General features: G+C 43.6%; 1 protein-coding gene across 1 annotated transcript; it reads right to left on the reverse strand.

Annotated features, from left to right (window-relative positions):
• Window positions 1-3,589: 3,589 nt before the first annotated feature.
• On the reverse strand, window positions 3,590-23,432 carry NKRF (NFKB repressing factor). The gene is made up of 3 exons (XM_066356983.1): window positions 22,780-23,432; window positions 7,428-7,558; window positions 3,590-6,373 (listed from the first exon to the last, which is right to left on the reverse strand). Exons 1-3 carry the CDS (start codon window positions 23,049-23,051, stop codon window positions 4,395-4,397), a joined length of 2,382 nt encoding a protein of 793 aa, XP_066213080.1. The 5' UTR covers window positions 23,052-23,432; the 3' UTR covers window positions 3,590-4,394.
• Between the last annotated feature and the right edge of the window lie 1,367 nt (window positions 23,433-24,799).

The raw sequence follows: 24,799 nt of genomic DNA on the forward strand, positions 1-24,799 counted from the left end.
CATCGAAGCCTCCGATGCTTGTCTGTACTGACGGCTACCTAGGGACAGCTGTGTGGGAAGGCTCAGCATTTTGACTATTTAAAGAGGTGTGGGAGCAGAGGAATGGAAACATTAGTTTCTTAAGGTAGGAAAGCTTTGTGATCCTTACATCTTTTCAAAGGAGCAGTGCTACCTTAGATGAACAAATTTGTAACCTCCCCTAACTATTTAGTTTTAATTAACCGAATGAAAGAAGCGTATCTGTGGCAAACTATTTTCCACTCAAATCCTGAGTTAATGCTGCATGCTTTAGTTTCTTCTTCCCGTTCGGTATCATAAGAACCTTCAGATCGTTTGCAATCTTTCTTTGGGTATTTATACCTTTGAATAGACAGTACTTTTAAGTAGCAGTGTGGGACAAGGCTAGTAAATATTTTGTCTAAATGTTCCATTGTCACATTTTGTGCATTTACTTCTAAATCTAACTTTGCACAGGTAACCCATGTAAAAAAAAATGTACATTTTTCAAAACTTGTAAATAAAAATAATCTTAAAATTTTGTAGTCAAGGTATAATTATATTTTAGCTCAGTATGAAATTTTAGTAGTATTGGAATCACATATGTACTCACTTCCCCCCTTAAAAGAAACATGGTTAAAACAAAAGTACAGATTTGGGGAGAGGGAAAAGAATAGATACTGTTGGAGAAGACCTTTTAGTCCTGAGTAGTAATGTTTTTAAAAAGCATTTTAACAGAATGTAAAGCAAATAAAACAAAGCTACTTCAAATTTATTATCGCTCAAAGGAATGAAATTGTGGTAAGGGGGGGAATAAAGCTGGATATTCACCAGCACCCTCAGACTGATACCTAACTTGTTGATCCTGACATACGCTTCTTTAAAAATCCTAACAATGAGTACTGAGTTTTTTTCAAAAAATAAAATTAGTTCCAGTTACAGTTTTATTAACTTAAAATCATGTTTGTTTCATAACCAATTTATGGGAACAAGAAAAACATGCATTTGCTTTTTTTTTAATGTTGCCTTACACATGTACGCTCGTACTCTGGATGGTCAGGGGGCCCAGATAACTACATGAAGTTTGTACTACATAAAAGGTTAAAAACAAACAGTACCAAGCCATTATAAAATGGGGTTTTCAGTCCTGTGTAAAGTTTGGGAGTACAGTACCCTCAATCAAGTTGTGCTTAAATAAAACTCTGTCTTCTAAAAAGCAACCTGCTTCTTTTTACATAGACAAGGACGACAATGACTTTGTGGAAAATCACCTCTTTACTTGTTTGGGGAAGCACTAAATAAAATGAAATCTTTACGGTATATGTACCTATTGGTCCTTTAAGACATGACACTTCAAGGAAGCTCAGTGTGGGGGAGTTCATTCTACGCTGACCGCCACATTCATCGGTTCGTTTCACCTGGGACCAACATCCTTAAATGTGCTGTTTTCCGTTACGTCCATTTCTGTGTCACCGTAGAAACATTAAATTGGTCTCCGTTTGATATGTCAGTGTTACACGAACCGTTTTATCCTGTTGTGGTTGGGTAGCTTATTGACACTTAACCATACTTAAAAAAATAAGGCAAGCTCAGGAGTGTGCAGATATATTTTTTCTTTTGTACACCTCCTGAGAAACACTATTCCCAATCTCCTTTGTATGGTAACCCTGTTTAAACTTGACAACATTCAACCAACAAGCTGACTTCCCAAAGCATCGTGCCCATGGTAAACCATGATAAAAGGTACCAGAAACCATTAATTTGATGTTTAATGATAATTTGCCCTTTTTTTTTACAATCTTTTTTTTTTAAACAGATACCACAGGCTGCCTGTATATAATTTAAAACAGGTTATGTGAGGTTCCTTTTCAAGTGATAGATCTAAACTTGAGTCTTCAAATCTGCAACTGCTGATGTGGGGGGAAGGAGGGATGAGGAGGAACAAAGGTTGTAATTAGGGTCCTTTATTTAGGACCCGTCTCCAGCTTAAGGGGTTACCCGTAGTAAAGTGATTCATTACATACTACTAAAAAGAGGATCTTAACAGAAGGCATGAAATTTCCATTCATTTTTCAGTCACAGTGGATGGAAAAAAATCTAAGATCTGTATGACTCAATTATATATATACATATTATATAATATATTCAATGATAAATACGTATATACATGAATATGTATTTATATAACTGAAAACAGTTCCTTAGTATAACGTGTTTAAATAACTCAAAACATGGAACTGCTGATGTACCTGTGTATGGTTACCAGGTTAAATATGACTGTTTTAAAGAAAGGGAAAATACAGGAAACAATAGGGGACAAAATTGAAGAGCAAAGTTCTCAGCAGCTCATTCTTGCCAAACTTATTTCCCAGCATACTTGGTTTTCAATCAGAGGTCAGTGACTTCACCCTGTTCCCACATCGATCCCAAAGCTGATCTAACAAGCTGGGGGATCTGGGCTCTCAAATCCAGAACCAAAAATATTCTTGGCCCAATTACTTGGGAACCTTAACTATAACTACATTAATATTCTGTCCTGTTGAACTTATCTAAATAAACCAGATTTATATGTAACATTCCCCTAGTCCGCCCCCCAGAAAAATAATTTTGGGAAGAGGAAAGAAATGTCGAGAGAAATGAGTTCTCACAGTCTTTAATCCCCAAAGCGACTCTTACTCAAGAGAATAGAAGGGTGACTTTCCTAACTCACTAACCGAACCATAGCTTCTCAGGGTTGGTATGAGTCTTACAAAATCTATAAACATTTGAGCTTAGTTCCCTCTGCCATTGTTAAAACATTAAGTGCTAAATAAAACGTACACCTCATTCTCTTCCTACCCACATGAGGAAAGGCCGCGCTCTAGGAAGACGGTGGAAAGCAAGTATCGCTGTCTTAATCATTGCAGCTGATTAAAAGGTACCGAGATCCAGGTATAAAAGTTAATGCCTTCATATTTTTTAAAATACTGACTTAACTACAGTGGATAGCTTCTTAATATAAAGATATAAAAAAGAGGGGAAAGGAAATTTCTGTTCATTGTGGGCCAGTTACATGTCAAGCGTGACGCTAAATGTTTTAAGACACTGGAAACAACCAATCATTTCATCGGAGGTGTTCAACTCTCAATGTTAATATTCAGTTATGAATATTAAGTGTGAATATTAATACTTGGTTTATCTGAGACACAAAAACAAAATCACATAAAATTAAACAGCCTGAGATTTGGCTGCAGACAGCATGTTGGTCCATACGAATAACACGCGGGCGACCGGCTGCCTGTTCCTATCTGCTCGTTGTGTCCATCCACACGTGCTCTGGCGCTGAAACGCTGTGTGCGAACACCGCTTCCCCTCTCCAAAGGCCCAAAGTGCCGCCACTAGGCTGCTGCCCAGAAATAAGCACACCACCATTTTGATCAACTTCGGCTCCTTTTTATTCAGGAAGCACACACTAACTCTTTTTATATACCTTCTTTTTTACATTCCAGAAATAAGCGAAAATAGCCGTTTTAAATATGTTACAAAGTTGGCTTTTGGAGCCTAATAAGCTTTTTGAGAGAGAAACCAGCCAACTGACCTTTTCATCAAAGCACCAGTCTCTTCGGTCTTTGCCCAGCTCTGCCCCAGCACTGGCCGCATCCAACCGGCTGAAAGCTAATGGAGGGCTGCTGTGAGACTCTCTGCAAGGCACCAAGAACAAGCAGCTCCAGCTCCTTTCTTCAGCTTAAGCCCAAGTGTCTGAAGGGTTTCAAGTGCTCTCTCAGCATGAAGACTAGAATTTGTTAAAACTGACATATCACAAGGTACAGTAAATCACTTCCAATATTCTGAAAACCACACGGTAGAAGTTATAAATAAGTGAACACCAAAATTACATTAAGAAAGTTTTACATCATTTAGTTGATAGGGACATTTACACGTACAGCACAATTTACTGTTAAACATTCTATAACTGGCTTCACACAAAGATGAAAATAGATAATACAAACTGATCTGACATTTTAAGTCTGGAATTAAGACTGTAGTTTTACTGTAGGTTAATATCGACTTCACATATTGTTGCAGACTGCTGTGCTATGCCCTTTAAAAGGGGAATTTCTTTCTCAGGGTGAAATCCCATTTGGATGTGCGTTCTGGCTTTGTACAGACTACTAAAATCTGAGGGACACAGCAATATCAAAGACACAAATGGTAAGTGCACAATAGCATCTGCTGGCTTAAGCTAATACAAGTGGACAGAATTTTTCAGGTTCCAGTATCTAATAAAAGCACACTATATGAAATGAACAAGGTGAAATATCTTAAGAACGAATTATACTCTGCAACTGGAACATGGAACATTTCTTTAATTCACAGATATGCCTCATTAGGCATTCACAAAATAAATTAGTAAGACCTCAATTCGCTTGAGGCATCACAAGCTCGTAATGCCCCACCTGGCCCTCCTGCTTGAGCTGATCTAGCAGGTCTTCCTTCCGTCTTTTCCTGCCCACCACCAGGTACCTGTCGTGGCCCACCCCATGAGACTTACTCTTAAGCCCGTACTTCTGGGCGATCTGATGGATCTGTTTCCGCTCGTCGTTAGTCAGCTCTGTAGAGAAAGTCAAATCCGTGTGGCTATCGGAGCGGGCGTAGTTTCTGATGATCTGTTCTATATCTCTCTTGGCAATTTTATTTACCCTTTCTACATCAAGCCCAAGCCCTTCCCGCTTATGCTGCTCTTTGACAGAGATTGGCTCCCGAATGCCCTCGCCAGATTTACCTAAACCACCACCCGTCCAGCCCATCTTTCTCAGCAGCTGGTTCCCTATGTTATCTTCTCTGATTTGTTGTTTGTAAGCCTCTTCTGCGGAGCGGCCCTGAATTTCATTTCTTGAAATCACATCTTCAACAGTGCCCTTCTTCAAGTTGTTAATGACGGTCGGCTGGGTCTTTTTGAGGGTTTTCACAGCTTCACCAGCAGCTTCGTATTTGACGGTTTTCTTCACTCCGATGGCTTCTGCGATCACTTCACTCTCTAGGATCACCTTGCATTTCCATCGGAGGCCTGTCATTCTCTCATAGACATATTCAACCGTCATCCGGTTAAACTGAGCTGTGTCATTCAGCGTGCACACAGGATTTGAAGAATTCTCATAAACGACAAGATCCTTTATATCTTTCTTCTTGCCAGACCCCCTAGAGGAAGAGCCTGTATGGCACTGTGAACTTTTGACAGATGGGTAAGTGGGTTGTGTTTTCTGAAGGATTTTCAAAGCCTCATCAGCAGCTGCATGTTTACTTGTTTTTTTGGTTCCATAACCTTCAGCTAAGCAGTGATCCTGCAAAAATACTCGACAACGCCATGTGCGATTTGGCATCATCTCATATTTGTATTCGACTGACATTTTGTTGAATGAGGCAGAATTGTTAAGGATACCAATTGCATCATTTGCATTTTCTGTAAGGACAAAATTGGTCCAGTGTTTGGCAGAAGCATTAAAAATTGGCTGCCCTGAGGCATCTTTAGCCAGCACCACCAGCTCCTCGGGTGGTTTCAGAGCCGGAGGAAATTCATACAAATGCACACCAACCTGGCACACCACAAGGTCCTCGCCAATTGTGTGCTTGAATTTCCGTCGGATAACCCTAACTTCAATACGTTTCTGCAAGAGTTTTACAGCTAGCTCAGTGGCCCGATCCCTGGACCCATTCTTGCTGCCAGCATAACCTGTGGTTAAGTAGATATTTTGGCATCTAACTTCACAGGCGTAACCATCTGTTAGAAGTTTTTTATTTTTGGGGATGTCAGCAGGAGGGATTTCTTTTAAAGGAGCATATATATACTCAGGATTTGTCTTACATGCCTGAATACAACGAGTTAACATGTATGTATAATTGATTTTGTCAGACCCAGAGGTCATCTCTGGATTAGAAAGGTTGTTCCAGATAGTCGCTGCTAACTTCTCAATGAAATACCGCTTCTCGGCCACCACTGACTCAGGAAATGTCTGTGACGACGAGGGCTCACGAGCCGACTGTGAGTTTGCCTGCTTTGGCTGCGAGTTTGCCGGCTTCGCTGTGCTGCTTGGGGCAGGCTTCCCACTGTCAGAATACATGGCGGCTGTTACAGGCTGGTCTTTTGTGAAAATAAATCCCGACGAATCACAATACTGAGAATTCCCATCTTGGATGCTAAAAGAGTCTTGAGTATAATCTTGGTAGATGTCTCTCCGCATGCGGGCAAAACGCGCTTGTTCTTTTATCTCTTTTGTACGAGGGCCATAAGGATCTTCCTGCCTTTCATCTTTTGAACTACTAGCTACAAAATGTACAGGCTCAAAACGAGGTCTCACATGGTATTTGGAACCGGCTTGCTTTTTGGGAGGATTTGGACCTACAGAATGAGTGAAATGTACAATTCATTAAAAAGGGAATATTTCAAAAGAACCAAGTAGGAAAATAGTACCAACCATATTATTTGCAAGCTGCATTGTCAGTACAAAATAATTCCCACCAAAACAAAACAAAACAAAACACAAAACAACAAACACTTCAGGTCATTTAGGCAAAGGGATGTAATATCAATGCTAAGGGTCCAGCCTAAGGAGGGATGCTTCCTGTCCTTCCATGTTTAAGGGAAGGGACTTGATAGAAAATATGTCATTGAGTCAAGTATGCAGATCACCACACCATGCAGGAATGATGGGTGCTTTTGCAACTAACGAGTTAGAGCACAAGTGAAGTGTACCGAGTAAGAAGCTGTTCCCATACAGTATCATACCACCTGTATGAAAAGTGCCCTTAAGGACTGCAATTGGAACAGATGGCCAGAGCCATGTGCAAAGCTTCTGTGTTTTGTATCAGAGGTGAGTGACTGTGATGGCGCTTTACACTAAAAATCAAATGAAAATGATTATTGAAAGATCCCAAAGGCTTTCAACTTCAAAATCGTAGTCCTGACCTATTCTGCATAAAAGAGCATTTGCTCTATTTTATTTCTACAACAAGCAACAGGTGGAAACTAATGATTTAGGAGGGCTATCAAATTTAACGGTCTAGAAGAACTCTGTTGAGGCTGTACCGGACACTGGACCTTCCTCCCTATAACACTGTGCAGTGGAAAGCTGCTCCATCTTGGACCCATCCAGGAGGATTTAGTTACTAACATGCTCAAACGATCAGAGTATAAAGTTTTTCTATTTAGACAGAGGCTCATGGCATGGACTTCAAAGACAGCATTATAGTGTGACTTCAGTATTCTTGGTCTTCAGTTCTATTTAGCATCCTCAAAAAACACAAAAAACTGCACATAGCTAAAAGTTAAAATTCTTTTACATTTGTGTGAGATCCAATGTTATTTAAAATTATATACCATGCTCATATCATTAAAAAAAAAAAAGGCCATGTCAGTTCTTCAAATCCCACCTTCCAGAAACAAGTATCCTCACCATCACATGCTGAGAGGTGACGTTTCTGACCTTTGGAAGGTTTGGACAGCATCAGATCATATGAAGGCATCTCCCCAATATCAATACCTTCGGCCATATGAAGAATTTTTTCCATCAAGCATGGGCTGTACCTATTTAAATTAAGATAATCAACTATTAAAACAGATAAGAATGTCATTTTTTATAAAAGCTTCCAAATGAACCAATCTTATTATTGTTCTCACAGGACATTTTCAACAGAATATTATGGCTATAAAAACTAAAGAATCAGCCCTACAATACTTACCTATGAGATGAGTAATTATGTTTGTCACTACAAGACAGACATAAAAAATCAAGAAACTTAAGCCAATATCATCAATAAGTCCACAAACAACAAGTACTGGCAAGGATGTGGAGAAAAGGGAACCCTCCTGCACTGCTGGTGGGAATGCAGACTGGTGCAGCCACTGTGGAAAACAGTATGGGGATTCCTCAAGAAATTAAAAATCGAACTGCCTTTTGACCCAGCCATTCCACTTCTGGGATTATGTCCTAAGAACCCCAAAACACTATTTTGATAAAGAATACATGCAGCCCTATATTTACTGCAGCATTATTTACAATAACCAAAATGTGGAAGCAACCCAAGTGCCCATCAATAGAAGAGTGGATAGAAAAGTGGTGGTACACACATACAATGGGAATATTTCAAAAGATATAATAGTCATAAAACAAGAATTAAATCTTACCATTTGTGATAGCATGAATAGACCTAGGAGGTATTATGCTAAGTAAAATAAATCACAGAAAAGACAAATACTGTATGATTTCACTTATATGTGGGATCCAAAGAAAAAAATAAATGAACAAACAAGACTGAAAGAGACTCATAGACACAAGAGAGCAGACTGTTGGTTATCAGAAGGAAGGAGGATTTGGGGACTGGGTTAGAGAGGTGAAGAGGCCAGGGGCCTGGCCAGCTGGCTCAGTGATAGAGTGTCAGCCCAGTGTGAGGATGTCCTGGGTTTAATTCCCAACCAGGGCACACAGGAGAAGCAACCATCTGCTTCTCCACCTCTCCCCCTCCCCCTTTTCTCTCCCCACCCCCGCACCTGCAGCCATAGCTCGATTGGTTCCAGCAAGTTGGCCTGGGGTGCTAAGGATGGTTCCCTGGAGCTTCTGGCCTCAGGTGCTAAAAATAGCTTGGTTGCCAAGCAATGGCCCTAGATGGTCAGAGCATCGCCCCATTGGGGCTTGTGGGTAGATCCAGGTTTGGGTACATATGCGAGTCTGTCTCTCTGCCTCCCCTCCTCTCACTTAAAAAAATTTTAAAAAAAAGGAGGTGAAGGGGCTAAGGAGCACAAATTGGTAGTTACAAAATAGTCCCAGGGATGTAAATTACAACACAGGGAATGTGGTAACTATGTATAATGCCAGGTGAGTACTACAAATATAGGAGGAAACACTTTGTAAAGTATGTAATTGTCTAACCTCTATGCTGTACATCTGAAACTAATAGAAAATAACGTTGACTGTAAACTATAATTGAAAAATGAAAAATAAAATTTGGCCCTGGCTGGTTTGCTCAGTGGATAGTCTGGCATGTGGATGTCCCAGGTTCGTTTCCTGGTCAGGGCACACATGAGAAACGACCATCTGCTCCTCTTCCTGTCCCTTTCCCCCTCCTGCAGCCAGTGGCTCAGTTAGGCCTAGCATCGGCCTCAGATGCTGAGGATAGCTTGGTTAATTTGAGCATCAGCCCCAGACGTGGTTGCTGGGTGGATCCTAGTCAGGGCATATGTGGTAATCTGTCTACCTCCCCTCTTCTCACTTAAAAAAATTCTCTAATGTATTTTTTACTGATGCTAGAGAGAGAGGAAGAAAGAAGGAGAGAAAAGAAGAGAGAGAGAGAAACATCAACTTGTTATTCCACTTATTTATGTACTCGTTGGCTGATACTTGTATGTGTCCTGAGGGAATCAAACCTACAGCCTTGGTGTATGGGGACAGTGCTCTAGCCAAGTGAGTAATCCAGCCAGGGCCAAAAGATATAATTTAAAGTTCTTTAAAAAAAGGAGAAAGAAAGAAATTTAGGCCAAGACCTTACCTTGAAGTTTGAATTGAAAGTATCCATATAAACCAATGATTTATTTTTCTCTATTATACATGAGTATTACATGTAAATAATTACATTTATATGTTTATAAAAGTCCTAAGAATGTTAAGAGTTGCTGGGTTGTTAAAATCCAGACTGTGTGGCCCTGGCCAGTTGGCTCAGTGGTAGAGCGTTGGCCTGGCGTGCGGAAGTCCCAGGTTTGATTCCCGGCCAGGGCACACAGGAGAAGCATCTGCTTCTCCACCCCTCCCCCTCTCCTTCCTCTCTGTCTCTCTCTTCCCCTCCTGCAGCCAAGGGCTCCATTGGAGCAAAGATGGTCCGGGCGCTGGGGATGGCTCTATGGCCTCTGCCTCGGGTGCTGGAGTGGCTCTGGTTGCAACAGAGCGACACCCCGGATGGGCAGAGCATTGCCCCCTGGTGGGCGTGCCGGGTGGATCCTGGTCAGGCACATGCGGGAGTCTGTCTGATTGCCTCCCCGTTTCCAGCTTCAGAAAAATACAAAAGAAAAAAATGCGGGCTCATCTGGTTGGAGCAAAAACTCACCAGCTTGGACCCAAGGTCGCTGGCTTGAGCAAGTGGTTACTCAGTCTGCTGAAGGCCCGCGGTCAAGGCACATATGAGAAAGCAATCAATGAACTAAGGTGTTGCAATGCGCAACGAAAAACTAACGATTGATGCTTCTCATCTCTCTGTTCCTGATCTCTGTCATTTTCCATTAAGAAGAATCAGGGTCCTTAGAGCAATGGCTCATTCCAAGTCTGGGGCAAAAAATGTATAATATGAACTTGGAAGATCTTGTACTTGAAAACGAGGAACCTTTAAGACTTCAGGAATTGTGTCAAATGAACACAGAAGCCAACTTGAATAGCCTCCTACTGGCAAAGTAAGCCAACTTGAGTTATCAATTAGAACAGTAACAGCAGTGGATTGAAACACATCAAATATGTTAAAATCCATTAGTTCAAAAAGATACTTACAAACTCATTATTGGTCACCTTTGAAGGATGGCAGAGAATCAAGTCATTTCCCCAAAATGAGTAATATTAAAAAAAGAAAGGATTTATCTTGCACTTTCCATAAAAATTACATCTCAGAGCAACTGAAGAGTTGATGAAGAAAATTCTTTTGCAGAAGAAGCCCAGCTAATAATGTAGGAATGATTACTACCTTTTTGCAACCCATAATGCAATAATAAATTATCATCAATGGTTGCTAAGCCTATTAGGTGAAGAGTTGATGGGGAAGAACCCAGAAACAGACCTGCACAAACATGCTCAACTGATTGTTAAAGCTGCAAGAGCAACGCAATGGAGGAAGGACAGCTGTTTCCAAAAACGGCGCTGGAGCAAGTGGGCAGCTACAGGCAACAGATGACACCATGACTGACACCTCAAACTGTATAAAAAATTAATTCAAAACGCATCATGGACCTAAACATAAAATGTAAACCTATAAAACTTTTATTAAAAAAACGAGGAAAGCCTGAGCAAGTGGTGGCACAGTGGATAGACTGTTGGACTGGGACACAGCGGACCCAGGTTTGAAACCCCGAAGTCACTGGCTTGAGTGCGGGCTCACCAGCTTGAGTGCAGAGTTGCTGGCTTTAGCGTGGGATCATAGACAGGACCCCATGGTCGCTGGCTTGAGCCCAAAGGTCGCTGGCTTGAAGCCCAAGATCACTGGCTTGAGTCCAAGGTCGCTGGCTTGAGCAACAGGTCACTCGGTCTGCTGTAGCCCCCCTGTCAAGGCACATGTGAGAAAGCAATCAATAAACAACTAAGGTGCCACAACGAAGAATTGATGCTTCTCATCTCTCTCTCTCTGTCCCTAGCTGTTCCTGTCTCTGTCAAAAAACAAACAAACAAACAAAAATCTGAGGAGAAAATCTTCAGGATCTAGACTAAGAAAACAGTTTTTATACTTGACACCAAAAACCTATCCATAAAAGGAAAAACTGACAAAATGTACTTCATCAAAATTAAAAACTTCTCTCAAAACACCCTGTGAAGAGGATGAAAAGACAAGATACAAACTGGGGGAAATATATGCAAACTACACGCTTGCCAAAAAACTAGTATCTAGTAGAAATGCCTCTCAAAACACAACAGCAAAAGCATATTTAAAAACAAACACAGGAGGCCTGGCCTGTGGTGGCACAGTGAATAAAGCACTGACCTGGAATGCTGAGGTCGCCGGTTTGAAACCCTGCGCTTGTCTGGTCAAGGCACAAATGACAAGCAACCAATGAACAACTAAAGTGAAGCAACTATGAGCTGACACTTCTGGCTCCCTCCACTCAGTAAAACCAATAAATGAAATCTTGAAAAAAACAAAACAAAACAAGAAAAAGACATGAAGAGAAAATTTCACTAAATAGGAGATACAGATTGCATATAAGCACATTGAAAAGATGTTCAACATCATTAGCCACCAGAGAAATACAACTTAAAACGATAATGAGAGGTTACTACACACCTATCACAATGGCTAAGATAAAAAACAGTGACACCACCAAATGCTGGCAAGGATGCAGAGGATCTGGACCACTCACACATTGCTGGTGGGAATATAAAATAGTATAGCCACCTGACCAGGCAGTGGTGCAGTGGATAGAGCGTTGGACTGGGATGCGGAGGACCTAGGTTCGAGACCCCGAGGTTGCCAACTTGAGTGCGGGCTCATCTGGTTGGAGCAAAAACTCACCAGCTTGGACCCAAGGTCGCTGGCTTGAGCAAGTGGTTACTCAGTCTGCTGAAGGCCCGCGGTCAAGGCACATATGAGAAAGCAATCAATGAACTACTAAGGTGTTGCAATGCGCAACGAAAAACTAACAATTGATGCTTCTCATCTCTGTTCCTGTCTGTCCCTGTCTATCCCTCTCTCTGTCTCTGAAAAAAAAAATAGTATGGCCACTCTGGTAACCAACTTGGAAAGTTTTTATAAAATTAAACATGCAATTACCATACGGCCTACCAATTACACTCTTGGGGCGTATATCTCAGAAAAAATGAAAACGTATGCTCACGCAAAACCCGGCACACAAAGGCTCACAGCAGCTATGTTCGGAACGGTCAGAAACTGAAATGAGCACAGATACCCTTTAACAGAGAAATGGTTAAACTCCGGTATACATACACCATGGAACACTGCTCAGCAATAAACTATTAAAGTACTAAATAAAAAAGAGATTAAAAAAAAGCCTGACCAGGTAGTGGTGCAGTGGATAGAGCGTCAGACTGGGACACAGAGGACCCAGGGTCGAGACCCCGAGGTTGCCAGCTTGAGTGTGGGCTCATCTGGTTTGAGCAAAGTTCACCAGCTTGAACCCAAGGTCACTGGCTCAAGCAAGGCATTACTCGGTCTGCTGTAGCCCCCAGTCAAGGCACATATGAGAAAGCAATCAATGAACAACTACGGTGTCACAACAAAAAACTGATGATTGATGCTTCTCATCTCTCTCCGTTCCTGTCTGTCTGTCCTTCTCTCTGTTGCTGTAATACAAAAAAAAAAAAAAAAGGAATATTGACACATGCAATATTGTGTATGAGTGAGAAGGATCCTTGTGGTATTGGAACTGTTCAATATCTTGGCTGTGGTAATAAAATTGTATAGAACACAGCCCTGGTCGGTTGGCTCAGTGGTAGAGCATCGGCCCAGCATGTGGAAGTCCCAGGTTCGATTCCTGGTCAGGTCACACAGGAGAAGCAATCATCCACGCCCTCTTTCCCCTTACCCTTCTGCAGCTATCGCTTAATTGACTCAAGTACATCAGCCCCGGGTGTTGAGGATGGCTCCCCAAGCCTCTGCCTCAGGCACTAAAAATAGCTCGATTGTGAGCATGACCCTAGATGGACAGGGCATTAGCCCCAGACGGGGTTTTCTGGGTGGATCCTGGCCAGGGCATATGCGGAAGTCTATCTCCCCTACTCTAACTTGGAAAAGAATAATAATAAATGAATGAATGAATAAATAAATAATTGTATAGAACACACATACACATGGGTACTGGTAAGACTGGGGGAATCTGAGTAAAATCAGTGGAGTCTAACAATGTCATTATCCTGGTTATTATATCATACGATTTTGCAATATGTTATCATGGGAGGAGCTGGGTAGAGAGTACAAAGCATCTCTTCATGTTATTTCATATAATTACATGTGAATCTACAATTATCTCATTAAAAATTTCAATTAAAAAACTGACAGGGAACTTTTTCATATCACTAAAAGTGGGACAAGCAAACATGTGCCCCATGATGTTCGTATCACATAACAGGACAAAAAAACTATCTATAGAGTATTCCTGCGCCTCAAATCATTGAACCTGAACCTGATCAAGTCCCTAACTCGGAAAAACATGTTCAACACCATGACAAGAATCTCAGCAGCCAAACCCAGAATGAAGGAAACACTATGTGACAACCTAGTTTCTTCATCAAATGAATAACAGGAAAATAAAAAGGAAAAGGGAACTGTGTATAGGTTAAAAGAGACAGATCGACCAAATACGTACATTGAGTGGGCCTTGTTTGGATCATGAATCCAACAAACCAATTGCAAGAAGAAATTTTGAGACAAATGGAAAAAACTAAACACAGACTAGGCATTGGGTGATTTTTTTTTTTCTTTACACAGAGGCAGAGATAGACAGGGACAGACAGACAGGAACGGAGAGAGATGAGAAGCATCAATCATCAGTTTCTTGTTGCGCGTTGCGACTTCTTAGTTGTTCATTGATTGCTTTCTCACATGTGCCTTGACCGTGGGCCTTCAGCAGACCGAGTAACACCCTGCTGGAGCCAGCGACCTTGGGTCCAAGCTGGTGAGCTCTTTGCTCAAGCCAGATGAGCCTGCGCTCAAGCTGGCGACTTCAGGGTCTCGAATCTGGGACCTTCCACATCCCAGTCCGACGCTCTATCCACTGCGCCACCACCTGGTCAGGCGGGTGATTTTAATTAATTGTTAATTTTAATAAGTGTGAATAAAGGTATTACAACTAAATTTTTTAAAATTCCTAGCTGGCCTGACCTGTGGTGGCGCAGTGGATAAAGCGTCAACATGGAAATGCTGAGGTCGCCGGTTCGAAACCCTGGGCTTGCCTGGTCAAGGCACATGTGGGAGTTGATGCTTCCAGCTCCTCCCCCCTGTCTCTCTCTCCTCTCTCTCTCTCTCTGTCTCTCTCTCTCTCGCCTCTCTAAAATGAATAAATAAAAATAAATTTAAAAAAAAAATTCCTAGCTGGCCTGGCCTGCGGTGGCACAGTGGGTAAAGCGTTGACCTGGAATGCTGAAGTTGCGGGTTCGAAACCCCGGGCTTGCCGGGTTAAGTTATATACGAGAAGCAACTACTACAAGTTGATGCTTCCCACTCCTCCTGCACTGCCTTTCTTTCTCTCTTCCTCCTCTCTCTAAAATCAATAAATAAAATCCTTAAAAGAAATCCTTATCTGGTACAGATGCATATTTAAGTATTCACAGGGGAAACAGCGTCAAGAGTTTCTTTAACATACTCCAGCCAATCTTCTACAGGGGCAAAATCCATGAAATGAGTAGGACAGTATGACAGACTTGATAATTCCCGAAGGCGAGTGATAGATAGGTACATGGACTCTCATGAAACTTCTACTTTTGTATGTGTTTGATTTTTCCATAATAAAGAGCTTTAAAACACACAATTTTTTAAAGGGCTTCTTAAGAAGTAGGTTGGCTGTTTGACAGGATATCATTTTACAGCACAGAAACAAAAATATGGGCTCAAGTGAAGTTCCTGTTATCATAGGGATCTACCCACCCTTCCTACCTTCATCCTTTCCCAGCCTATGACCGAAAAAGAGATTCCTGGTGGCATGTGAGAAGAAAGTTCTGGAAATGAGAAACTATTACACCTTTGCATGATAGATTCTGAACTTGAAGGAGAATAACATTTTCCATTTTTAGCACAATAGTTTCTACACCCATCAGATGTCTGTCTTTGCAAAGCAGAGAAGTCAAGACATGGTGGCCTTCACTGACAGATTACCGGGAGCAAGCCCAGCTGTAACCTGCACATCAAACTGGTAACTGCTCCTGCTGCTGTTAACACCAGTATTTAAATGCCAGAAATTAATTTTATTTTCATTTACTCTTATCCAAACACTGGAAAGCATAGCCTAAAACGTCATATGTTCTATAGACCGCTTCCACTGTTTTGGGAGTCCAATTTCTAAGGTATGACATGAAAACAAGAAATTATCAAAATAGTAGCAGTCTACAAGTCTTAAACTGGCAATGCCACCTTTGCTACCAAACTTGGTACTGCGACCAAGCCACTCACCTTCAATTGCAGTCAAAATTCTCCAGACCTCCAATTCGAGCCTGATTCTAAGTAGGTATAAAACTGTAAACAACAAGCAAGTCATAATCCAGGGTGCATGGATGACGCCTTTAGGGCTCACTGCATCTACACTCACTTTTCTCTCAGGTTTCTTCTAGCATTAGTAACCATTATACCTGTTCATTGTTCCTATTCATTACACCAGCTGCAAAACTGAACATCTCCCATAGGCTACAAAAATGACCCTCCGGGCAGGTTACCAGTCCTATATCAGGAAGTCCTAGTACTGAAGAAGCCCAACCAGCTCAAACAATGGAAAAGACCTTATAGTGCCTAACACTTGACTATTCCAAGTACAAAGAAAATATCAATCTGGAGTCTTTAAGGAAACCACTAGAATTTAATTCTCATTTCTTAAGTTCTCCAGAGGGTAGCTATCCAGGGATAAAGAAGTGGTTCCACAGATTTGAAATGAGCCGAGGTAGTAAAGCTTTCATTACTCAGTTTTCTCTAGTGTACTTTTTGTAGGGGATTTAAAAATAACACCTTTACGCCAGAAATTTTAGGGACTCACCAAGCAAAGCACCTATGAACCCAACTGCTGATAACTTCATTAACATTTTGGGGTTTACATTTTATTCATTTTCTATGTTCGCCATAGTCCTCCCCTTACCCCTAATCACTATCAGATCATCTATGTTGATTTGCAATTTGGTGAGGTGTTTTGTGTGTGTGTGTGTGTGTGTTTCTTAATTTACTGTATAGCTTCTTCTCCATGTTATTACCAAATGAGATTTAGTGGCTATAAAATATTCTATCTTTAGAGGAATTATGATGGAAAAATATCATTAAGACAAATCTAATACAGTAATTTTAAGATGCCTGATTATTATATATTTAAGTCTGTTGATTTACCTATTTGGTTGTAAATGCTTACAAAAGAAAACCAAAAACCTCCAGCAGGTCTTTATGGTTTCCAAAGGTAGGTTATTATGTACCAAACTTTTGGAAATCAGTACGCTAGTCAACTGCCCCACCGTGCCCAGCACATAAAAAGATGATTTCTAATAGATAAAGACATCTGAGTTCATGAATCTTACATTCTTGAACAAAAACAGTCACACACAGGTGCATGCTTATGATATACAACAGCACCTGAGATTTAATAAATATTCAGTAGTAGATACTGTCAAAAGGTTTGAATTAAACTGGGTCTTCTCAGTCCAAGTAAAAAGACTGAGGTTTGAAAACTCAGCAAAGATTAGGATTGCCAAGTATAAAATTATTTATTCAAAATTATTCATATGCCTGACCTGTGGTGGAACAGTGGATAAAGCGTTGACCTGGAACGCTGAGGTTGCCGGTTCAAAACCCTAGGCTTGCCTGGTCAAGGCACATAAGGGAGTTGATGCTTCCTGCTCCTCCCTTCCCTCTCTCTCTCTCCTCTCTAAAATGAATAAATTAATAAAGTCTTTAAAAAATTATTCATAAGACTCCTAACACAAGTAAATAACACCCAGCCAGATTATTGATGAGTCTTTTGAAAGCTCCCACTCATACTTCATTAGCTAGTGACTGATACCCTCTATCTGCTACATGCAAAGTTGGTTTTACAGCACGAGCCCACTGGCATCTGCCTTCTAAACACCAGTCTCACATCGACGAAGACGATGAGAAGAGACAAACAGTCACGGTGACAAAGCTGGCTTCATTTAAAAATATATTTTCATGGTTAATTAACATCGATCGCATCAAAGGTCAACAGGCAGGATTCTGGTTCTAATCCTAGTGATGAAGAATGATTAGAAAACTGAATGCTCTGGTTAACCAAGCATTCTGCTTTATTAACTATATATATATTTAACTACAACTTCTCAGTAAAAAATTGCACAGATTCCCTGGCATCCATATGAACCATTATATAAGTGCTATAGATGTCCTTGATTAGAAGACTGAACTACTATCTCTCTCTCTCTCTCTCTCTGTCTCTCCCGCTCCTCTCTAAAATGAATAAATAAAAAAATTAGCCCAGGCCGGTTGGCTCAGCAGTAGAGCGTCGGCCTAGCGTGCGGAGGACCCGGGTTCGATTCCCGGCCAGGGCACACAGGAGAAGCGCCCATTTGCTTCTCCACCCCTCCGCCGCGCTTTCCTTTCTGTCTCTCTCTTCCCTTCCCGCAGCCAAGGCTCCATTGGAGCAAGGATGGCCCGGGCGCTGGGGATGGCTCTGTGGCCTCTGCCTCAGGCATTAGAGTGGCTCTAGTCGCAACATGGCAACGCCCAGGATGGGCAGAGCATCGCCCCTGGTGGGCGTGCCGGGTGGATCCCGGTAGGGCGCATGCGGGAGTCTGTCAGACTGTCTCTCCCTGTTTCCAGCTTCAGAAAAAATGAAAAAAAAAATAAAATAAAAATAAATAAATAAATAAATAAATAAATAAAAATTAAAAGGCCTGACCTGTGGTGGCGCAACGGATAAAGCATTGACCTGGAATGCTGAGGTCGCCGGTTCGAAACCCTGGGCTTGCCTGGTCAAGGCACATATGGGAGTTGATGCTTCCAGCTCCTCCCCCCTTTCTCTCTCTCTGTCTCTCCTCTCTCTCTGTGTGTGTCTCTCCCTCTCCTCTCTAAAATGAATAAATAAAAAAAATTAAAAAAAAAGAAGACTGAACTAGCTTCTCATCAGCCACAAGATATATTTTGGAAATTCCTTGCAGAAAAAATGGACAGATTGTTTACTTTTATGAAACAAACAGAAAAAGTGAAATCACTCCAGCCTTTTGAGCTTCCTGGTCGCCTGGACTGTGATGGAAAAATGAAATACTTTACCCTATAAAGCAGTGGTCTCACGGTGTCATCTCTGGATGGCTTCACTTCATCGTCAGCACCATCTAGGAACTTGTTAGAAGTGAAAATTCTAGGACCCCGTACCTCAGAGCTAGTGAATCAGAAACCTCGGGAATGGGGCCCAGCAATCTGTGTTTTTTAGAAGCCTGAGTGATGATTCTGATGCCTGCTCAAGTTTGAGAATCGCTGTTACAAAGTTAAAAAGACATTGAAATGTGTTCCTTGAAAATGGCACTATCAGCTCTGGCCGGTTGGCTCAGCGGTAGAGCGTCGGCCTAGCGTGCGGGGGACCCGGGTTCGATTCCCGGCCAGGGCACACAGGAGAAGCGCCCATTTGCTTCTCCACCCCTCCGCCGTGCTTTCCCTCTCTGTCTCTCTCTTCCCCTCCCGCAGCCGAGGCTCCATTGGAGCAAAGATGGCCCGGGCGCTGGGGATGGCTCTGTGGCCTCTGCCCCAGGCGCTAGAGTGGCTCTGGTCGCAACATGGCGACGCCCAGGATGGGCAGAGCATCGCCCCCTGGTGGGCAGAGCGTCGCCCCTGGTGGGTGTGCCGGGTGGATCCCGGTCGGGCGCATGCGGGAGTCTGTCTGACTGTCTCTCCCTGTTTCCAGCTTCAGAAAAATGAAAAAAAAAAAAAAAAAAAAAAAAGAAAATGGCACTATCACCAAAAGGACTGAACCATGCTTTGCCTCCCTGCACATTTGAGCCCCGCTTGTCTTGGTCGTATGATCAAGGAGCTTTCACAGATACCTTTGACCAAGGAGTTACCTCAGCCCCAAACGAAACGGAACACACAAAGTCCTGCTAGATGCTGGGAAAGGTGCAAGTTCCCTTCTTGCTATTGTTCACAACTTGTTCTATAAGTCAAGGACTGGATCTTGAACAGCAAATTATGTTTAGAATAGGCTGTTGCAGCACGTATTCTACAGTTCCCTTGAGAGAAGAGTCTTCTATCTCAGTTGTGAGCATGGCCCCAGATGAGCAGAGCATCGGCCCCAGATGGGGGCTGCCGAGTGGATTCCAACTGAGGCACATGCGGGAGTCTGTCTGTCTCCCCTCCTCTCACTTGGAAAAGAAGAAGAGTCTTCTGTCACAAAATAAGACAAGAAAACAAGAGCTCTGCCAACATCAACATTAACAAGTACCGGAATACAGATTTTCCCCACCGAAAGCTGACAGCTCACAGAAAGCCTGCCGAAAGAGGAATACTGCACGTGGTTTCTAGCTCACAAAATTCTTTATTGTGCCCTGGCCGGTTGACTCAGTGGTAGAGCGTTGGCCTGGCGTGCAGAAGTCCTGGGTTCGATTCCCGGCCAGGGCACACAGGAGAGGCGCCCATCTGCTTCTCCACCCCTCCCCGTCTCCTTCCTCTCTGTCTCTCTCTTCCCCTCCCGCAGCCAAGGCTCCATTGGAGCAAAGATGGCCCGGGCACTGGGGATGGCTCCTTGGCCTCTGCCCCAGGCGCTAGAGTGGCTCTGGTCACAACACAGCGCTGCCCCGGAGGGGCAGAGCATCGCCCCCTGGTGGGAGTGCCGGGTGGATCCCGGTCGGGTGCATGCAGGAGTCTGTCTGACTGTCTCTCCCCATTTCTAGCTTCAGAAAAATAAAAAAAAATAAAAAATTCTTTATTGTGTCTGCTTTCTCCCGTATCTAAGTTAGTTATAATGCTGACACTACTTTCCGGTTAGGCTATTTCATAATGTTATGGCAACTTGCACCGACTGAACTGACTTAACTACAATGTCACATGGTAACTATAATATATACACGGATGTTCTTTGGCAAGTGCACACACACATACACAAGATGCCTTGGAAGCTTGAGCTTTTAACACTGACTACCATTGGCCTGGCTAGTTTTTTAACGCCTCACTGATGTATAAGGCTGCTGTTCTTGGAATGAAATCCTGAGGTATGATAATGATGCGGTTGGTGTCGGTTACTTGCTTTCACTCCTGGTCCATCCTTCCCAAACGTAGCAGCTGTATCTCAGTGGAAAGAGCATCACAAGACTGTGGGACTTTGGAAAAGTCACTATAACTTCACGGCCTCCATTGATTGGGCTGTAAAAATGAGACACCACCCAAAATTCCCCAGGCTATTGTATTCAGTGAGAGACTTAAAATTTTAAGTATTTTGGGCCCTGGCCAGTTGGCTCAGAGGTAGAGCGTTGGCCTGGCGTGCAGAAGTCCCGGGTTCGATTCCCGGCCAGGGCACACAGGAGAAGCGCCCATCTGCTTCTCCACCCCTCCCCGTCTCCTTCCTCTCTGTCTCTCTCTTCCCCTCCCGCAGCGAGGCTCCATTGGAGTGAAGATGGCCCAGGCGCTGGGGATGGCTCCTTGGCCTCTGCCCCAGGCGCTGGAGTGGCTCTGGTCACAACAGAGCGACGCCCCGGAGGGGCGGAGCATCGCCCTCTGGTGGGCGTGCTGGGTAGATCTCGGTCCGGCACATGCAGGAGTCTGTCTGACTGTCTCTCCCAGTTTCCAGCTTCAGAAAAATAAAAAAAATAAAAATAAATAAAAATTTTAAGTATTTTGGACATTATAAAACTATAGTCATCCATAATCCACACGTTTACTGAGTGACTATTATAAAAGACACTCTTCTAGGCACTGGAAATAAAGGTATGAAAAAGAAAGCATAAACCCTTTCCCCAAAGGAGCTTACATTCTACTGGGAAGGTAAGATTTATTAACACAGATGGTTATTATCCTCCCATGTAAGATTTTTTTTTTAGGATTGATTCCCCATGGTCTTCTATTATATTAAGATCTATGATAAAGGTATCTTCTCAACTGCAGGAACAATATTGGTAAATGAAGGTCAATTAGATTTATCTGACAGGTTTAATAACTGAAGTTTCCCCACTGGTAATCAGTTCCTCCAGTGAAAGAATCATTTTTCTCTGGAGGCAGAAATTACACTAACCTAGAGAAGACAGAAAAACATGAATTTTTGTGAAGAGAGCAAAGTATCACAATGAATACCATATTCAACAATTAAGGGTAGGAATGGACAATCCTATGTTCCTGGATCTGTTAGTTATTCCTCAACCTGAATTTGCTCAACTTGATCTGATCTTTTTCCAGAATTTTTCATCCTTCCTAATAAAAAAAAAATCACTGTGAGACAGGAGTGTCAAAACAAGAAGCCTCTCAGTCTATCAAAGGAATGATAAATTTAGTATAAGATCAATTTGGGGTTCTGAAGGACAGAGGTACAAGAAGTCTTGTTTAAAAAATAAATGCGTTGGAACCATACTGCAGTCTCCACCGAATGCAAAGAGCTTTCAAAGAGGCCTATTCAGAATGCGCACCAGGTTTCTGAAAGGGGGGGGGGCAACACACTACGCACACACACACAGAGACACAAGCACACACCCCTAAAACCTCACCCGAGGCAAAATATTAATCCTTCTGATCACAATTAAGGTGAAAGGAGAGAAATCCATTTTTATAGTAAATATATTCATTTCTTTGTTTTCGTCCAGACACATTATGCGCAAATCTACAAACAAGGCGGACCCTGCGGCTGAGACACCTCGTACAAACCGCCGCCCCAGGAGGAGACAGAGAAGCGTCGCTGGGGGCTGCCGTTTTCCTTGAAGAGGATGGAAAGATAGTGGTCAGGAGGAGCCCGGGATTAGAACTGCAGCCCCCCGCCCGCAGACCCCGGCAGCCCCTCGAAGCCCCGACTGGAGGATATTCTCTGCGGATACCGCAGCATTGCAAGGTCCTACGCAGGTCCGAGGTTTTGCTATTCGTCATTTCCCACGCCCTCCAGAACCATCACCACAATGACTACCACCGAGGTGGTCATTGTGGTGATGCTTCCACTTCCAGGAGCAGCTATATCTCCATCCCCTCACTCTTCTAGCTGTTTATGTCATCCCCTGTCACCTCCCTCGGTCAACCCCCTCCCCAGGCCAACAGGGTCTTCCAGCATCTCCTATTCTCCATCCTCTAAACCCTCACCCGTATCCTGCCCCCACCCCCATCCCAATCCCCATCGCCGATCCCCTATCCCAGTCCCTTAACCCGACTCGAACCCCGTCACCGATCCCCTACCCACGTCCCTTAATCCCACCCGCACACCTTCCTCACCTGCAGCCCAGGAAAACGTGGTTGGTCCAGGCGGCGGAGAGCGCAAGGAGCTGGTCGAGGGCAGCCCCAGGATAGCTGTGCAGGTGCCGACAGATGAAGCTGCGTCGCAGAGCCCACTGCCAGTCACTTTCGTGGCTATAGCGCCACTGCTCCAGCACTGGCTCGGGCGGGGGCGGGGGCGGCGGGAGGGGCGGCAGCGGCGGAGGCGGGAGGGGGGGCAGCGGCGGAGGCGACAGGAAGTCGCCCCCCAACAGCAGACGTCCGCCAGCCATCTTCTCCGCCCCCACGCACGGCCACCAGGGATGAAGCCGACTACCGACCTGGAGCAGGAGGGAACGGGGTCCGGTGGGAGGGGCGCGCCGTGGAGCGAAGACCAACTCTCAGGGGACTAGGGAGTGGACATGGGGGGCGAACGTTCAAGAGGAAAAGGCGCTGACGTCCCGGCGCCGGGAGCACGCCTGCTGCACTTCTGCAACTCGTGGAGGAGCAGGAGGGCGTCCGCGGCAGTCACACGGGAGCCGGGACGCCGAGCCAGACCCCGCGCTCCGCACTTCCAGCCACCCGCAGCCGCACGCTGTACGCGGGGAGGGGGGGAAGACACCAGCACGCGCCGCTCCCCCTTCTCTGGGATCCAGCCTACCTACCCTCGTGCAGCCCGGCGGTCGTGACTCAGTGCGCATGCGCCACGGCTGATCCGTAACTTCCAAATCCCGTCGCTAAATATCGCGCGATGTATATTTTTCCCTTCTGAGAAGACTATGGGCTTTTGACGCACTACGGTGTCTAGTGGAGGGAGGGAACTCCGAGAAGGGAATTTTGGAAGATTCTCAGAGGTTCTAGAACATGTTTCCGTTAAGTCCCTGGAAGACGACCTTAGGTGATTGTTGGCAGCTTTTCCCTGGGTGTCTGAGCGGTATGATAGTGGATGATAGTGGGACCCTGTTCTTCGGAGGGACTTAGGTTTAGAATGGGTTTTACACTTTTTAAAAAATGTTAGCTCTCCTACGCTCCTTTTCTTCAAAGGACAGCTTGAAAAGTTATGTGCGTTGTGCCTCATTAGCTATGCATTCATTCTATTGTGAAAACATATGGAAGATGAAGTACTTAAAGACGCTCATCCATAGCGCCGCTCCTCCAGTCAACCACTTTTTATCATACATGCGCCATTCCTACTGGTGACAGCGACACCATGTTTATACAGCTCTGATCATGATTGTAAGTAAATCAGCATTTTCTGTGCCAATTTAAAACGTCCATAATATTACAAAGTGGCAAAAGGGGCCCCAAGGAGACTCAAAAGCTGCACAAAACAAATGATAAAATTACTCTGCAGCTGAACATATCACTACTGTAGAGTTCCAGGTAGTTCCCTTCAATCCCAGTCTGCCAACCTGTGCTACTAAAGTTGTAATCAGCGTGTGTCTGTCAGCTGGAATTTACACAGCACCTACTGTGTGCCCAATAAGTATACGAGAAAAAGGAAAAAGAAACGGAGTTTTCACGGTTGTCCTAGAACTGATTAAAATCTTGGTGGAGAGAAACAGCCTGGCATTTCTCAGTGTCCCATTGTCAGCAAGATCATGGGCTGAGGTGGCTTCGACCTATTGCCTTAACTTTTTAATGGCATATTTCCATTATAAGACACATCTTACATGTAGGGATGTATTGGACTGAGAAGAGCAGAAGATAGTAGCATCTCTTTTCACACTGTTTTATAATGATTTAGTTCCATGTCTGTCTCACCCATTTTGTAGTGAGTGTTTAGTCTTTGACCCTGTGGTAGGCATTCGTGTTCACTAAAGTACTGGCAGTCTCTGAACCATCAAATCAAAACATGATACCAAGTAGGAAGCTTGGAGATCATTAATTCAAGTCATCCTTGTGTGAACAAGAAAATTAAGGCTGGAGAGGTGACTTGCTGAAGACTAGAGAACTAGCAAAGCTGAGATCATAATCTAAGTAACCTGGCTCCGCATTCAGTGCTTCCTCAGCCATTTGCCATTACACTGCCCTGGGGGGG

The sequence above is a fragment of the Saccopteryx leptura genome, chromosome X (genome assembly GCF_036850995.1).
Source record: "Saccopteryx leptura isolate mSacLep1 chromosome X, mSacLep1_pri_phased_curated, whole genome shotgun sequence".
NCBI classification, from domain to species: Eukaryota; Metazoa; Chordata; class Mammalia; order Chiroptera; family Emballonuridae; genus Saccopteryx; species Saccopteryx leptura.

Coding starts and splice junctions, on each gene's coding strand:
- NKRF (XM_066356983.1), bottom strand. CDS start 23,051: ATGGCTGGCGGACGTCTGCTGTTGGGGGGCGACTTCCTGTCGCCTCCG. Junction 7,559..22,779: donor CACGTTTTCCTGGGCTGCAG/GTGAGGAAGGTG, acceptor TAATTTAAATAG/GTACAGCCCATGCTTGATGG. Junction 6,374..7,427: donor TCACCTCTCAGCATGTGATG/GTGAGGATACTT, acceptor CTCATTCTGTAG/GTCCAAATCCTCCCAAAAAG.